Source organism: Plutella xylostella, chromosome 31 (genome assembly GCF_932276165.1).
Source record: "Plutella xylostella chromosome 31, ilPluXylo3.1, whole genome shotgun sequence".
NCBI lineage: Eukaryota > Metazoa > Arthropoda > Insecta > Lepidoptera > Plutellidae > Plutella > Plutella xylostella.
The window spans coordinates 3,133,693-3,151,547 of NC_064011.1; the positions used below are offsets into that span (position 1 = coordinate 3,133,693).

General features: G+C 36.4%; 1 protein-coding gene across 1 annotated transcript in view; it reads right to left on the reverse strand.

Annotated features, from left to right (window-relative positions):
• The window catches only part of LOC105396595 (hemicentin-2), a 302,939-nt gene that overhangs the window by 20,090 nt on the left and 264,994 nt on the right, over positions 1-17,855 (reverse strand). The window contains exons 6-9 of the mRNA XM_048632320.1: positions 13,919-14,032; positions 10,909-11,030; positions 9,031-9,088; positions 311-462 (exon numbers count right to left, since the gene is read on the reverse strand). Of these exons, the coding sequence (XP_048488277.1) occupies positions 311-462; positions 9,031-9,088; positions 10,909-11,030; positions 13,919-14,032 (446 nt within the window). The remainder of the gene's footprint in view (positions 1-310; positions 463-9,030; positions 9,089-10,908; positions 11,031-13,918; positions 14,033-17,855) is intronic.

Below are 17,855 nucleotides of genomic sequence, written 5' to 3' on the forward strand. Positions count from 1 at the left end.
GAGACCGTGAATAGATTGAATGTGCAAGCGTTAAGAGGAGTGCCTGTTAGCAGACAGGTAAACCTTACTACCTCAGACAGGTAGTGGGTAGTGACTGCATGAGGTAACCCGTAATAGCAGTTATCATGATGATCACTATCGGGTACAAGTCTCTTTTGGGTTAACGCCAACTATTTCGATACTGCTGCCCTATTCATCTCCATTCCCTTACTGTGAGTTGGCTGAGCAGGTAAAGGCAGTATTGTGATGAACATTATAACAGACCTATTCTTCACGCACTTTTTCAAGCGCCAAGTAGGTAGGTACTCACCGTCTCCCTCGCAGTCTTCAGCCTGGTTCCCCCCTTCCACCACGAGATGGAGGGCTTGGGCCGCGCGCCCACGGCCTGGCAGACCAGCTCGGTGCTCTGCCCCGCCACCAGGGGGCGCTTGCCTCCCTGCAGACGCACCCAGAGGGGTCGCACTGAGGACAAATGGTAGAAGTTCAGCTCTGTTTGTGGGGTGAAGAAAGGATTTACTGTCGAGGCTATCAGTTTTCAAAAAGTCCCATTTTGGTGCCGCTACACGGGTTCGTTATCGACGTAGATAATCGTCACTATAATGCGATTAGCTATATAAACGGCGCTGTAATTGGTGGAACGAGCAGTAAACGAGTTTATCGACGTCGATAACGAACCCGTGTAGCGGCCGCTGAAAGGGTTATTTTGATACCTGGATATTTTGGGAAGCAAGTATTTTCGTATATGGTGGTTTTGGGAAGCTGTTTGGGGGTTTTAGTAAAGGATTTTTTTTATATCTAAAACATATAATAAACATGGAGATTATACCATAATGGAAAACACTAGACATTGAGTACATTATAATATGTATTTCATACAAAAAAGCAGCAAAAATATCAACGAAAAAGGTCCTTAAAATGCAGATTTGATGTTCTCAACATTTGCCCCTGTTAGTATAAGTAAAAGTATCAGCTGTTTTTTCATAACTTTCCAACTGAGCAGATGGTTTCACAACTTGTGAAGACACTGGATTTTCATAAAAGTTTGTTGCAAGTATTTACCGAATCACGTAGGTACTTAGCAAAAACGTGAGTTTAGACGCAAATAAGAGATTCGGGGAATTAAAGTAAAACCAACCTATGCCATAAAATAAAATAACATAATATATTAACATAGATTGTGAGGAAATACAAAGAAACTAATTTTAACTATCAAAAATTCAACGGCTACCACAAAGGCTCCATTAAGGTGAAAAAAATATAAGAAAAAAAAACTTTAAACCTCAACTAATTTGCATAAGACATCAAAAACTCATCAATCAGATACTATGAGCATGTCGGAATACCAAAATTGATTTATTTTTTATATTAATTGAATAGAGTTTTTTTTGTTTACGCCTCTTTATCTTATGGGATGGAGGACTGATACGGCTATAGAGGTGTGAGCAGAGGGCCAAACAAAGAATCATAAAAATAAGTCTTTAACTAAAATGGATAAGTATAAGTATATTATTATACAGGATTTTGCAAAAAGGATATACTAAAGCGAAAGGGGATGACTCGGGGGGTCATTCAGTACAACTTTTGTTCTAGGAGTTTTGAAAATTCACGAAAAAGATATATCCTTTTCCATAGAAACTTTGTTGGTCACGTGACTTTTTTACTATGGAGAACAAATTATTCCCCCTTTCGGTTTAGTAATTTGCAGCACCCAGTAGAATATAATACAATGATAATGATATGAATGGAAATAATTTTTTTTTTTTTTTCTTATCCTCTATTGTCCCACTGCTGGGCAAAGGTCTCTCCCTGAACATTCCACTTATCCCTTTCTTGGGCCTGCTCACACCATTCCGTGTTAAAATTGTCCAAGTCATCCCGCCATCTCTTTCTTGGTCTGCCTCTGCGTCGGCGGCCGTTGTTGGGTATCCATTTGGTGGCATTTTTTGCCCACCTCTCCGGCTGCATACGGCAGACGTGCCCCGCCCAGTCCCACTTCAGTTTAGCAGTCTTGGCACCCACGTCAGCTATTTGAGTTTTGGAGCGCAGGTCGGTGTTGCGAATGCGATCTGTTCGCTTTACTCCCAAAATACTGCGCTCCATCGCTCTCTGACAAACCTTGAGTTTGGACTTTTGAGACTCAGTCAGTGACCATGTTTGAGCACCGTAGGTTAGGACAGGCAGGATACACATGTCAATGAGTTTACGCTTCAGGGACAAAGGTAGGTTGCCCTTCATTAGCGAAATAAATTATCATTATCATTATCATATGGGATTAAACTCCCGGTGCTTATAAAAAACAGAAATACTTATATAAAATATATAATAGTAATATGTGAAAACTTTGTAATATTTGATATGACATGTTTCCTGGAAACAAGATTAGAGAATATTATATTTGTACTGGGAAACATTTTAGGATCGCAAAAACTAGTTGGTAAGTAATTGATTTTGTTTATAAAGTGGTTTTACTGTTATTGAAATAAAATAACATTGGAATAAAATTTACCAACAGACGAATTACGATTTCACCGTAGTATTATTTAAGTACTCTTTATTTATTTATTAAGAAAATTTACAGCGTAAAAAAAACTTATTATCTATTACATGTTTTTTTTTTGTTTTTATCTATTACATTGTTATAAATTATAGTAAGGCCAATTACAAATTTTCCTTCATTAACAACATAGTAACAAAGGTGCACACAGTGAAATTTTATTTTATTTCAAATTTAAAATAAAAAAATTAAGTATGAACATGAACATAACTGAAAAACTATACCTACAGTATACTTTTTGGGTATACTCATAGAACTTGATATAGTTGATATGCAGATTAGTTCCCGATTTTTCCAAAAGACGACCCAATGGCGTAGTGGTTAGTGACCCTGACTACTGAGCCGATGGTCCCGGGTTCGATTCCCGGCTGGGACAGATATTTGTTTAAACACAGATATTTGTTCTCGGGTCTTGGATGTGCCCGTAAAATGGCAATAGGCCCGCCCCCTATTACATTGGGACTAACATAACACTCTGGCGAAAAGTGGGTGCAGCAATGCACCTCTGCCTACCCCGCAAGGGAGTACATTAGTACTAGGCGTGAGTGCGTGTTTTTTTTTTTTTTTTTTCCAAAAGACTTCAGTCGTGTCGTGGTGCAGACTCTAAAATTTTATTTCCCAATGTTTTTTTTTTAACTAGCGATACTTGAAAATATTGACGCAATATTCGCACGCATATTTTATTCTCCGTTACCTCCCGAGTGGTAAACATAGTATTGCCAGTACAAAAAAAGTTTTTGTATTGAAAAAAATAATTAAATTAGGCATTAAACAATCCTGTGTATAACATATAACTAAATATCTAGTTAAAGTCATGTTTGATACACGGTACATAATTAATATATATGCATATAATTATAGGCTTTTAACTGCACTCATCATCTGAAGTCTAGGTACTCTACCAGCTATTGTCTACATAAATATGTTTTATATTTTATGAAAATTTCTTTTTTTTTAATTATATTGGTAGGTACTTTGGCGTACTATTTCCACGTGTGAAGCCAGACAAATAAGTGAAAACGGAAAATTATGTAGGTATTTAGTATTCAGGGTTATTCATTAGCTTTTTGCGAAATTCTATGAAATACCTACATATTAACTTTATGTAAAAATCTGGCATGTTGTGGAAACCGTAGTACTTTTTTTAATGTTTATTTTATTTGATACTTTTTTGCACAAATATGAAATATTAGTGTACAATAGGTGGACTTAATGCTAAAAGCATTTTCTACCATGGCTGGCACATACGGGAGGTACAGGTTTACACTTCTAGGTTATAATTTCTCTCGCCGCTGGCAACACAGATCATTATCGTATCGTGCCGGCACACGACACGTCATTACCGCGTCGTGAGCGACGAGTGTGTCATCAACATGATCACTTTTATATACAGGGTGTTGCGAATACCACAGATAGGGAGAGAGGAGATAGTTAAAGGTCTATTCAGGCAGATATAATTCGTGCCGTTACAATATTTACGTTTTTAGTTGGTAACATTCTGATGCGCTGTTAAATGTACCTGGTCTATATTGAAGCGTCTTTATTAAGCTACCCTCTTCCGTTTAGGAGTAATTTTTTTTTTTTGTTTATTGTTCATTTATTTATAATATTTCTTAATAATATATACAGTGCTCTTAAATTAGGTACTATATCACTGGAACCTTCTTATTGCTTGCTAGTACTTACCTACCTACATTTGAAAGAAAGAGAATTAGAAACAGCGCTAAAAGGCAGTCTTACAGCTTAAAGCAACTCCCCAAAATCGAATTCTTCGCTTGTCCACAGCACGTATGTACCAACAACTTCCGCGAATCGCTCGATCTACGAAAACAAGCAATTCACTTCAACGAATTTCATCGAAACCTGTTCATTCGATATGATCTCTCGCCATACATTACTTGGCCGATGCTAATCTGTGAATCCCTAATTGACAGACCCAGATGTATTGTGTCAGTTCAAAAATGCCGCCGCGACGCAGAATAATGACAGCCTCCGCTAACAGATGGCGCTACTTCGTCCGGAAATGGTTGGCATTTGTTTTTTTGTCTTATTATTAGGTAATTTTGTAGTAAGACACGGGTGGTTAAAATGTAACGCAATAAATACACATTCATAATCGGGTCACCACATAAAATTGTATTGTATGGATATAGTTGGTCCCATAATGAAAGATGCTGATTATAACAAGTAGGTACATAATCATCAGTAAGAAAATCAAAGTAAATTGACCCGACGAGTTATAAACACTGATAAAATTCAACCTTAATACTAAACTGCAAGTCTCCCCTGGGTCAAATAAACATAAAAAACCTTGCATTGAAGTTTATTGCCAGGATCAACTTAATTTGACAATTCCAAGTCCACAAAATAAGTCTCCCTTAGGTAAGGAAGGATATCTTTTAAGATAACAGACGTATTCCGCTTTCATTTTCTTTTATGAAAAAAATAAAACCGCATGTATACCATAGCACTACTTGTATATAAAAAAAAATTGACAAAAATTTGTTAAATTAATAGTGTTGTGCCTTCAAATACCTACGTCAAACAGTCATAACGGTGAGAGTCATTTCTGATATTGATTTTTATGGGACCTCTGCAAAAAAAAACTTGCTATACGTACACTAAGAAATTTCATATTGATAATCTTATAAATCGTCCGGCATACACTGGGCAGTCAGTGACTAACTACGACGACGACCGAATGGCGTAGTGGTTAGTGACCCGACTACTGAGCCGAAGGTCCCGGGTTCGATTCCCGGCTGGGGCAGATATTTGTTTAAACACAGATATTTGTTCGCAGGTCTTGGATGTGCCCGTAAAATGGCAATAGGCCCGCCCCCTATTACATTGGGACTAACATAACACTCTGGCGAAAAGTGGGTGCAGCAATGCATCTCTGCCTACCCCGCCAGGGAGTACATTAGTACAAGGCGTGAGTGTGTGTGTGTGTGTGTGTCAGCGACTGACTAATCTTAATCCTTTCACCACGGTGACAAACCATAGACTAGGGTTTGTGTAGTTTGTCACCGACATCAATATAATTTAAAAAAAAAAGATCTTGAAAAACAAAAGCTAATTATTTACATTACTAAATTAGAAAGGTTAAGGAAACTCAACATCTAACTAAACTTGCAATTTAATGTTAATCCTTCGGAAATTATAATATACCTAATTCAAGCATGCCAAATCCTTTTGTTGGCTTGTTTAATGTGATTGTATTGTATTTCAAAGAAAATTACGTCCTTTGTCTTGTAACATACTGTTCTGTAATTAGAAAATTATCTTTTCCGTATACAATACAAAGGTTTCGCCATAAGCTGATTTTCATACAAACCTTTTTTTGATTGCATGTTCCTAAACGTATTATTATTAAGAGCTTTCATATGGGATTTTATGTTTTCTTACATGTATTTATATTAATTTTATATTAAAAATAATATTGAATCGTATTTCTTGAGATCCTAGACGCATAAATAATTTAATGGGAGTAGAATATTTTTATATTAAAATATCGTTGAATAGAATAAATGAAACGTGAGTGCAAACATTAAGTATTTACATCACTAAAATATATTAATCTAGCTGTGCCCGCGAGCTTCGCTTCGCCTTAAAAAGTTTTCCCGTGGGAATTACGGGATAAAATAAAAAGTAGCCTATGTTCTTTCCCAGGGTCTATACCATATGTATACCAAATTTCATTCAAATCCGTTCAGTAGTTTTGGCGTGAAAGAGTAACAGACAAACAGACAGACAGACACAGTTACTTTCGCATTTATAATATTAGTTAGGATTAGTTAGGATTAAAGTACCCGCAGGGAAGACAGAAGTGCATTGTGACACCCAGTAATTGGCAGTGTCATGCTAGTACTTATATCGTAGGGGCCAAACCTACTGGAAATATGAGAATATTGGGCACACCTAGTAGTTCAGTGACAGATTAACACAGATATACACAGACACGTTACAACTTATAACACCTCCATTTTCCTTCGGGGGTCAAAAACACAAAATTGTGCAATAAACCGTAGGCTAAAAACACAAGTAATAAAAAGTTGTCGGCCAAAACTGCGGTGCAAATTTGAAAAGTTGGAACTATAAAAATACATATAGGTATATGTGCACTAACAAACTGTAAACTGGTTAGCGGAATATGAAATATGATCAAAAAGTTGGGAGGTCCAACTTTTGTGGGCAATGTATTTATTTTAAACTACATAAATTCATAACATACATAAGTGAGAAAACTCTCAAAAAACTACAGTCAAAGCGGTTGATCAATTTCGAGTTACAATGCAATAGTACGTTACCATTACATATGCTCACGACTGTAATCCCCGAAGGGGTGTCAGAGGTGACTCGCAAGCGAGTCACCCACTTTTCTCAGTACATTTGTACTCACGTGAAAGGTCGCGAGCCGTATCGCCGTTTTTTGAATGAGTACAATACAATGTACTGAAGTTTATACCATTAGTACCTAATTAGGTGTCTTGTACCAGACATTTAAACTAAACCCATTGCTGCTATCCTGCTCAGTCCGGTCAAAGTTTCATTTCGTTGAAATGTTTGGTGCAAATCTCCATCAATCAAACATAAAACATCCCAAATTTTCGGTCCAATTAGAATTGATAATCGAATTAAAACGCTAAAATAATCAGCACGGGTGCAAACGAAATAGAAAATCTGAAAAAAAAACAATTCACACAAATGAATTAATACCAAACGTGTGATTTTAATGCAAACAAAAAAAACCGGCCCCTATACAATTCATTCAGATATGAGCGAAAAGTGTGGGGAAACAAAAAATAATTGTTCTTAAGTGGTTTAAAATAAAGGGTTCAAAACCTTTTGTGTTCTGGTTAGAACAATCGTTTTGTTCGTAATCAAACGCCGTTTTTTTGGGGTGGCGGTAAAAAATTATCAACTGGGAAATGTGTGATGTGATTTGGGTCTTGGTGTTTTGATGTGTTGATCACTGATCAGTTCGATTATTTAGTAAAGTTATGTCCTGATAAGTTAATTATTACTTTAAATATATTATTTAAAGAAAATAAATGATTGTTCATCATTTAATAATGTAGTTTAATAGAATGAAAATTAGTTACAGATTGTACTAAGAAAACATTTTGTCCAAATAAGCCATATAACAAGCTGGGGACCGTTATATAACCATAAAAAATATGTTATTATGCCTAATTAAACATGATAATTTTATTACTTTTTGGTATTGAAACAGGTGATCGGATGAAATTATTATCAAATGATCATTCCTTATTATTATCAGTTAGGACTTGATATAAGCGGGTCGCGGCTTTTTGTTTTTTTAAAAAGGTGTAATGATTTTTAGTTCGCTTTGTTTTTCCTGCCTATTTAATAAGCTTAGTGCATTTATTTTGTAGGAGTATTTCCTATCATGTTATAGACAGGCGAATTTTCAAACAAGACATAGCTCATCATTTCTACAAAATAAAACTATCCTGAAGAGTACCTAAATGATTTTATTTTTAAACTCTGCTTTTGAGGTAAACACAGTGAGAGCTTAGAAACGAAGTTGAGACCTTAAGGGGAGGTTCCATTCGAAATAGCCAGCTGCAGGCACCAACAGCCCCGCAGACCACAAATAATAGAATATAATTATAACAACTATAGTCATATATATCTCTCCCAATTGTATCTAAACCTAAAAGCTTTATACAATTTTATATACAAAGCTTTATAATAAAGTTGGAACTAACCACACCAGGCGTACCTCTCCCGATAGTTAGTTCATAAAGTTGGCGAATGAATGCTGACTGCAACACTTTATTAGCTGCTGAAAGTTTCAAAATCCACTGAGCCAATAAACTAATTATATTACTCAAAACCCTAACTAGCTAGCTAGGTTATTCTCTATAAGCTAACCAACTAAAAAAAATCTCAATATTCAACACTAAAAGTCGCATAACTTTTGAAGGGCCAAGCCGATTTTGATAAGATATGGCTAATAACCCTCGGGGTAACATTACCTACGACCATAAAAAAACAAAACCACGCGAGCTACGCTACCACATACAGATACATAGACACGCAGATACACAGTCACGTTAAACTTATAACACCCCTCTTTTAAAGAGAGGAGCGCGTCCGTGCCCCAATAGACCAATATCGGCCGAGCAGCATAGCGCGGACCAATGGCGTCGCGCGGATTTGACACATTCCGCCCGCGCCTCACCCCGCACCTCCGACGGAACCTACATAATGCCGGTACCACACTTGGCTATTCGTATTAGCCATAACTGCCATGTGCGGTCAGTAGGTATATTCGCCAAAATTATTGCCGAATTTGCCTACAAGTGGCTTTTTTGGGAAATATAGCAATGATTTTTTTTGCAAATACGCAAATACATATTCCAGTGCGGTGGTAGTACAAAAAGTGCCTTTTGCGCAAGGGTCAACGTGGTTCTTATTGTACATCTAAATATAAAGTGTAATTTACTTACAATTAACATCAATGGACAGGGTTTCCGACATCGGAGCGATGGAGGGGTCTGTCACAGCCTGCGGAAAAAAAATAGTGTTATAGTTTCTATCTGTGTTCTAAATTTTTTATTCTCTTTGGCAAAAATGAGTTTTTTTTGTGAATTTTTGTATTTACAGGCTACATTGTGAAGTCAAAACGAATTAACATTTACGAAGTAATCAGTGACAAGTTCAATACAATGTAATTCCAAAAATCGTTGTCATAGCATGTTTGCAATAGGGAACCAGTAGGGTTTGTATTTTGCATATTATCAATAATTAAGTTTTAAGCATCAAAAACCTTTTCATACCGAAGTGACTATTGAAAACATAAAAAAAACATTAGTCAGGCATGGTATTGATAACAAAAAAGCGAATCTTAGTCACACACACGATCAAATTCAGTGGAAAAGGCTTGTTAGTAAGTTATACAAAAAAGCTCAAGTTGCTATCAACTTAAATACTTTAAATACTGTACAAACACTGATAAATTATGAAGTTAAATAACTTTCGCTCGGCGAGTAAACACGTTTTATTTACATTCACTTGTGTTATTGCTACTGGAACAATAACTTCCTGCTATTTTTGTTTTTCCACCGAGAGTGGAAGTGGAACAGTACTCAAACTGCCCACAACATCTTCGCCACATTATCATTTCAGTCGGTAAATTTTACCATAATATCATAATCATCATTGGTCGCAGCCATATGCGTCTCAACGACTATTCTATAACGACGGACTAACTTTATATATCCTAAAAACTAACTACCACCACCTTCTGACGTTTATACTTATTTCTCGTGTACGAGGCGTAGAGGTATATACAATTCAAACGAAAAGGAAAAATTGTTATTTTAAATAACTTATTTAGCTGCAATATTGTTTAACAAACTATGAAATAGAAAATGAATCACTCACACTCGCAATTCAATGCAAATAGACATGGTTCAGCGCTATAACAGCGAAGAAATTAATGTTAATATACAGACTAATGTTACTTTATTAGATATCGTACTGCTGGCAGTTTACCTCCAACTCTTCACAGTGTGTTTCCCCGTTGTGTACATTAATAAAGTAAATGCATTCAGTTCCTTTTTTAAATTATGCAATGACTTCTTTTTGAGTTGTGTTGTTGGCCAGTGCGCGGAGGTTTTGTTGAATTTGGTGGAATATTTGTGCATTTTGTTTTTTTGGAACGCCTTTTTACTTTTTTGCTTACAAACTGTAACTGGTATAACGGGATGCAGTAAGGTCGTCATTTCCGGTGGCTGCTTCGTTTTAACCGACTTCGTAAATTGATTATTACTCCCGCCGGCGTTATTCTAGAGGCAGTATGTTTACCGATAACTTTGCTAATTATGACGATATTGTACTTGTTGTGTGTAAGTGCATTCGGTTAACTTTATGTGCGTGGTTCTTTGAAAATTTTGTGATTTTATTTATCATCGATATCAATCACTGTGGTTTTAGGTGATAAATAGCATTATACAGGGTTTTGCAAAAAGGGTACTCAAAGCCGAAATCTACGTGTGCAGAATGTTATATGTAAGCCCGGAAATGCTTACTTACAGTCAAAATTCACGAAAAAAAATTAACATTTTCCATAGTATTAGAAGAGGAACTTTGTTGATCACGTGACTTTTTACACACGTAAAAACAACTCTTTGCAACACACTGTAGAATATCTTCGTCGCCGACCCTAGGGCCACTTGCAGAAACATATTAAATCTAGATTTATTGTCAAATCTCGATTTAAAAAAAGTCAGTCCATATAAAATTTGACACTAAATCGAGATTTAACACTAAATCTAGATTTAAAATGTTGGTGCAAGTGGCCCCTTAAGGCTTAAGCTGCTAACCTGACAAGTCACATCAGTTCCGAAGTCAGCCCTCTGCAGGCGGAAGCTGACGGTGGCTCGAGCCTCGGAGTTGGCGAGCAGCTCGTGAGCCTTCCACCAGGAGACGCGAGCCGTGGGACGCCCTGCGCAGGAGAGGGGGGTTATACAGGGTGTTGGGAAATAGGGGAGAGCGGAGCAAACATCGTGAGGAAACCTGCATATCTAAATTTAGCACATAATCTAGATATGTGAACCCACCAACCCGCAGTGGACCAGCGTGGTGGGAAATGGTCCAAGCTTAGGAAGGCAGTTTAGACCTTGGGGATATGCACAAAGGTTCCACTCGAGAGAGCCAGGTGCAGGTACTTACACCCCCACAGAGAATAGAATAGAATAGAATAGGGGAGAGCGGTAAATACAGGTGTCATACAGGTAATGTATTTTATACTGTACAGATTCTTTGGAGACCTTTTTCTATATGTAGTGGTATTGTGTATTTACAGGGAACATTGATTCGAAAACTGACACTTGAATTTCATTGTACCGTAAATTACTTACCACTTTATATTGCACAAAAACGTCAAACGTACAGGAATACTACTACATATACATAAGAAAAAACGTATCCAAAGTAATTTAGATGTAAGCCATTACTGTTGAAGAAAACCCTCTTGTTTTATTACTGTATTGACGTAGAAATCAAAATGAATAAAGGATTGAGATATTGAGATCGTTGCAAAAAAGGGGTAGTAAGATAATCCGAAAGGAAAAGTAATGAAGGATAGATATTCCATTCGGAATATAATTATATTCCTACTAATTCCGTAAATTTTGTTTTTAGAAGAAAATACGATATACCAACTTACCCGGCGAAATTTTATAAACAAATAGGTACTAAGTAATACTGTAACATTTGGGGCTGCAAAGCAATAAATAAGATAAATCTTTCACTCATACTTTTCGAACAAGTATACACGAACATTCAAGGCATTCAAAACAAAACTCGTTCACACATTGCTCAAAACAGCTCGGGGTTTTGTGAAAATAAAATATTATGAAACTTTGAAACATAATATTCAATGCTAGAACACAAAAACAAGGGCACACCTACTCGTAGTGTGTGGAGTGAAAATGTATTATAAAAAAATACAGGAACACCTCTGTGAATAAAATCTCTGGTGGTATACTACTCAAATTCAACTATGCACGGAATATGGTATATTCCTGTAATTTTTTTCAGGTTCTAAGTGTAAACTCAAGAACAATGAAGAAAATCAAACAGCGCATCAGAATATTACCAAATAAAAACTGAATCTAAATCTAAAAAAATGTTTGAATAAATTGGCTTCATTTGGTGTCGACTTTTTGTAAGTGTAACTTTTTCATTGCTCGTGGGTGTATTATGTATTTATGTAGATCTATTACAACATATGTGTTGGCCTCATCAATCTATAACAGTTATGTTTTTACTGAAACAACCTAAATTACAAATTTAAAGCCATTGAAAACATTTTGCAAAGAATAAATTTGTTAATTTAATTTAAAAACTTTTAATGTGACTTTATTATAAGAGCTTTCGGGTGAACTGACGTCGTAATGTCAACCCTTATTTAGGTCACCGGACATTTTCATCAACATTTCCATTTTCAGGAAACAAAGAATTACATTTATGTGCCTTCATTATTAATTTTAAAGCGGTCGCATCGCATATGTTAAATTTACGAAATCACCATATCCGAAAAGTAATCTACTTAGTTGAATAACAATTGGATATTTCAGCAAGGGAAAAATCCGTGCCAAACTATGTACACCAATGACAAAGGAATAAAGAGAGGACCTGGCATAAAAATCGGTAGTTAAAAATATATCGTCGTCTCTTTTTAACTTATTGGTGTTATCGTACGTAAAAAAGAACAACAGTAGTTTTGTCTTTGCCTAAAATTACAACATTGCGACCGGTCGCCATTTTGATTGACATCCAAACACAAGGTACTTCAGCTGTCAAACAATTTGTTTGTTTACATTTTTCAAGAAAAAAGCCGCCATTTTAATTGAAACCAAAGTTTAGGTAAGCGCATTTTTTTCGTGGATATGCCATGTCCTCTCTTTATTCCTTTGTCAATCATGTACACTGAAAAAGTTCCAATGAAAATAGCACCAAATTACTCGTAAACGGAAAAGGCTAGCTTAATGATGCCATCGGCAATATTGAAGTACATTTAACAGCGGATCAGAATATAACCAATACGTAAATAGTTCGACCAAATTCTTCATTTGGCTATTTATAAAATTGGGGCCATCGCTTATCGTCGACATTTTGTAAGTGAATTTTATCATTGCTGTGAGTGAGGGTGGCCCAAAGACTGACGTCCTAAGGAAAAAATTGATTCCTTAGGTCAAGGCGTAGCCAAATCACCCCAAATGTAAACTTTTTTATTTTTTTTATTTTTGTGGCATCTTTTGACATTGTTTTTTTAACCATAAAAGTTTCAGCTTCCTAGCTGTAAATGTAACTTAGTTATTTTACAATCGAGCTAGTCAAAGTTATCCAAACGAATAATTAAAAATAATTAATCCACTGAGGTAAATTTTCTTAGAAAATTAGTAAAAACATTCATAACTCCTAAACTACTAAAAATCGCTGAACATACATGGGGGTGATTTGGCTACCCCTTGGCCTAAGGAATATTTTTTTTTCCTTTGGACGTCACTCTTTGGGCCACCCGGTATTATGTTAGATATTTTGACGTGAGTCCTTCTGGAGGACATCGTCTTCTTTCCTACTTCGTATACTTTCTATATTAACTATAACATCCTCCTAAATTATGGTCTCCTGGTACTTTTTAACAACGTTGATGTATGAAATCTTAAACTTGGCCTATCTACCTAAGAAGACTACAACACAGGATGTTTTAATAAACCGGGCGTATCTCCAACGGCAACACACGTCAAATTGACATCAACCCACTGCTACAGGGTGTTCATGTTGTAGCACTAAGAATAACAATATTATACAGGGTGTTCCACGTACCTCCGACGGCGACGCACGTCAGGTTGACGTCAGTGCCCTCGTCGTAGGGTCCCAACACCCCCCCCTGCACCTCGTTGCCCTCGTGGTTCAGCACTATGAGGCGCTCTGGTGGGACTGTGGGCAGAAAGAAAAGGTTATTTTTCATACAAAAATACATGAAGACGTTGGATAGCTAAAAAATTCTATGGACTTGTACATAAAACTGCGTTGCGACGTCGCATCGCAAAAATCTGCTACTGTTTTGACAGTTTTTCAGGGCAATGCTTGATTACTGTCGCAGGTTTTTGCAATGCAACGTAGCAAAGCAGCAGTTTTGTGTACAAGTCCTAAGCGAAAAAAATATGCTAACGAAGAGCCTGTTTTACAGTGTCTGGATAATAGCTACCTGTGGAATAAAAGACTTGCTTTCACTGTTTTGTTTTTTTTTGCTTCAGTTACAATAGTTTTAATTAACCTAACTACAACGGAACTATGATATTGGTTGAAGTTGGTTTTAGGTAGCTTAAACCACCTTCAAAAACGAAATAAGTAACAACAGGCCTCACAGAATAACGGGGGAAACTCCAAACCTCTGCCTGTAGATAGTCTCAACAAAACCTATCGATGAAATATTTGCCAAAAGAACAGCAGAATTTATCCTTCACGCAATAAAACACTCTAGAATCCAATAAGAGCCATCACTTAGAACACCAAACACATACGTTTCAGCGCAAAAAAGGCTTCGACGCACACAGGGTGTTTCATTAACGCGTTCCCGACGTCCAGTCGCGATTTATGACCATAGTTAGATCACTATCAACTGTTCTTTAGTGTGGGGACGAAACTGTTAAGGCGAAGCTTTGTTTTTGAAGAATATACAGGGTGTTGTGAAAGCGGTATACCTTGTCATTCTGAATAGCTGTCTGTTTTGGAAATTCACGAAAAAAAACAATTTATCCGTAGAACCTTTGTAGTCACGTAACTTTTCACTATTGGAAAAGTAGATATTTTTTTCGCAAATTTCTAAAAGTCTTTAAACTAAAGTTGTTTAGAATGAAAACCCGAATCATCATCGAAACCGAAAGTTTACATGACCCTTTTTGTAATACGCTGTGGCTGTACCTACAAGCTGCACAAGTATAATGGCCACCATTTTAATATTTTTAATGATGTATTTTCCGATACACATCTCGCATTACTGCAACTGCAAGCAATAATGACCATTATCGACATGTATTGACGTCGCAGTGGCGTCACTTGGACAAGGTTCCAGCGCGTTATGTACACACGGCAACGTTAAATGGTTGGCAGGGCACACTAACGTAGGTAGTGTATGTGTGTGTCGGCGACGTCGACGTAATTATTTAGTTCTGGGCAACCCACACACGGATATTGTAAGCATGTAGTTGTGCCAGTGACAATGATTCATTCATTCATTTGTTTTTATGATATGAAGCAAAATTTTGCAAGGCATTGTAATAGATTGAATGGCTCAGTTGGTATGATACAAGACTTACATTAATCGGAATGGTGGTTCAAATCCCACTGAACTTACAATATTCCTTTTTTGTTTTTTTTTATAGATTTAATTTATTTTTTAAGATGGTTAATAATAGTATTGTAGTATATACGAATAAAAGCAACACAGAAAGTAAATGAAACAAGTTATTAAGTGTTAAAATTACCAAATTTATTCTTGCCGTAACATAAACATTAAGGATGTTACGTTTTTGTTGTTTTTCGTTTTAAAACATAGTTGTAGTTTATATTAATAAGGAAAATTATCAATTAGCAGTTTTAAATCATAATTAACATCAGAAAAGGATGGACTGGCTGTTAAAACAGTAAAGTAAACTAAAGTAAATAGGCAAGTCATTAGTTATATGAATCAACATGTTAATTAGCTAGAAATAAGATAAGTAACTTATTCTAACCTCAGTAACAATAACATCATTAACACATTGGCTTACCCATAATTGTAAATAATGATAAGTATTTAACAAAATAACTAAAATCTTATACAAATGTAAAAATAAAAATTACTGAGCTAACCTCAATAACTATAATTTTCACCACTTTTTCGCCATAATATCTTACGTCCATCCTTGTCTGACTTAAAGGACTTTTCATCACTAAATATCACCACATTGTTGCACCAATCAAAGTTTAAAATAGTCAGTCGCAATCGCAAAACGCACTCTGTTTCGACGATGCTGATCGGTTTGAGCAATTTTCTTCGCCGGCCTCCGACACCGCAACCCAGCAGCACGCAAGTGAACCCGTACGGTTTGTAGGGATAGAGGATAGATTATGTGTTGTGGCCGTAGAACGGGTGCTGCAGAACGGATCAGCGCTATGTGCAGCTACGATTTCTCGTTGGCGTGGTGATGCATCCGTATAGACGACTACTGTCTACATGTCCCGAATCTGCGTATCGGTGAACCCATAATTGAACAGTTCTCCTCTGCAAACAAAAAAACAAATACTTAGCTTATACAAATACAAATATTCTAACAGTCAAATAAAATATTTGCAATTCTATGTTACTTACCGTTAAACGTCTTGCGATTTCACTCATTGTAATGTTTTGTTCATATAAATACGATTATCTCCGCCTTTTGAACATGGTTAAGTGACTTTCCAGAGTGACTGCGAAGAGTTATTAATTAAATTGACAAATCACAAACACAAAGTGAATCACTTTGCAGACGCAGAGGTGAATTGTCACTAAAACTAAAAACAAATTTCGTTTATTCATATTGTATGAGGGTAGAATGGTTTTAATACTCAAATGAAGAACGAATCATACATTTTTGGCGAAGAGAAATAGTCGACAGCTATGCAGCTTGTTGTCATTTGTCAGTTTCAAATAGCAAAATTTGAATTAAATTAAATAAAAAAAAAATAACCATCCGTGGACTCGAACCCACGACCTATGTTTCATTAGTCCAACATTCTACCAATGAGCTACGAAGTGTATAGACACATGCAGTGAAATTTTGCTTCACATCAATTTTATAACTATTTCACTAACACTACCGGTTGATATTTTTATGTCACAGGCTCACAGCTGGTATACGGGCGTTTGCTTACGCGCAAACTCGTTTGTGCTGTTGTGTGTGTGTGTGTGTGTGGTTTGTTACTGGTGTGTAAACCGATTTCTGCGTTTATGCACACATAGACAACGTTAGTGTGCACACATACACTACGTTAGTGTGCCCTGCCGACCATTTGACGTTGCCGTGTGTACAGGATGTTACGTTTAAATAGGTCAGAAGTACTACTGAATAATGACGTTTATTATTTTAGTGACAATAATGACGTTTATTATTTTAGTGACAAAAATACTTCATAAATAAATTTAAATTAAAACAGGTCAGATTTAAAACGTACGTTACCCACATAATTAATCGAATTAATTATGATATATGACGACCGAATGGCGTAGTGGATAGTGACCCTGACTACTGAGCCGAAGGTCCCGGGTTCGATTCCCAGCTGGGGCAGTTATTTGTTTAAAAACAGATATTTGTTCTCGGGTCTTGGATGTGCCCGTAAAATGACAATAGGCCCGCCCCCTATTACATTGGGCCTAACATAACACTCTGGCGAAAAGTGGGTGCAGCAATGCACCTCTGCCTACCCCGCAAGGGAGTACATTAGTACAAGGCGTGAGTGTGTGTGTGTGTTAATTATGATATATGATGTATATTGTGTACTAAAAGGCTTAACTGTACAAAAAAGTCCAAATGTCGTTTAGTACTTTAAACACTACTGTGAACTTAAGTTACAAGCATTCAAATTAAATTCCCTAAAGCCTTTCATAAATAACTCACATGAGAACCATAAGGTCACGCAAGCGTCGCCTTAACTAAACTAAACTAAAACACTGACTTCCACAATCGGGCCTGTTCGTGACCTTTCCCATTTTATTTCCTTTTCTGCAAGTCTTCCGCGG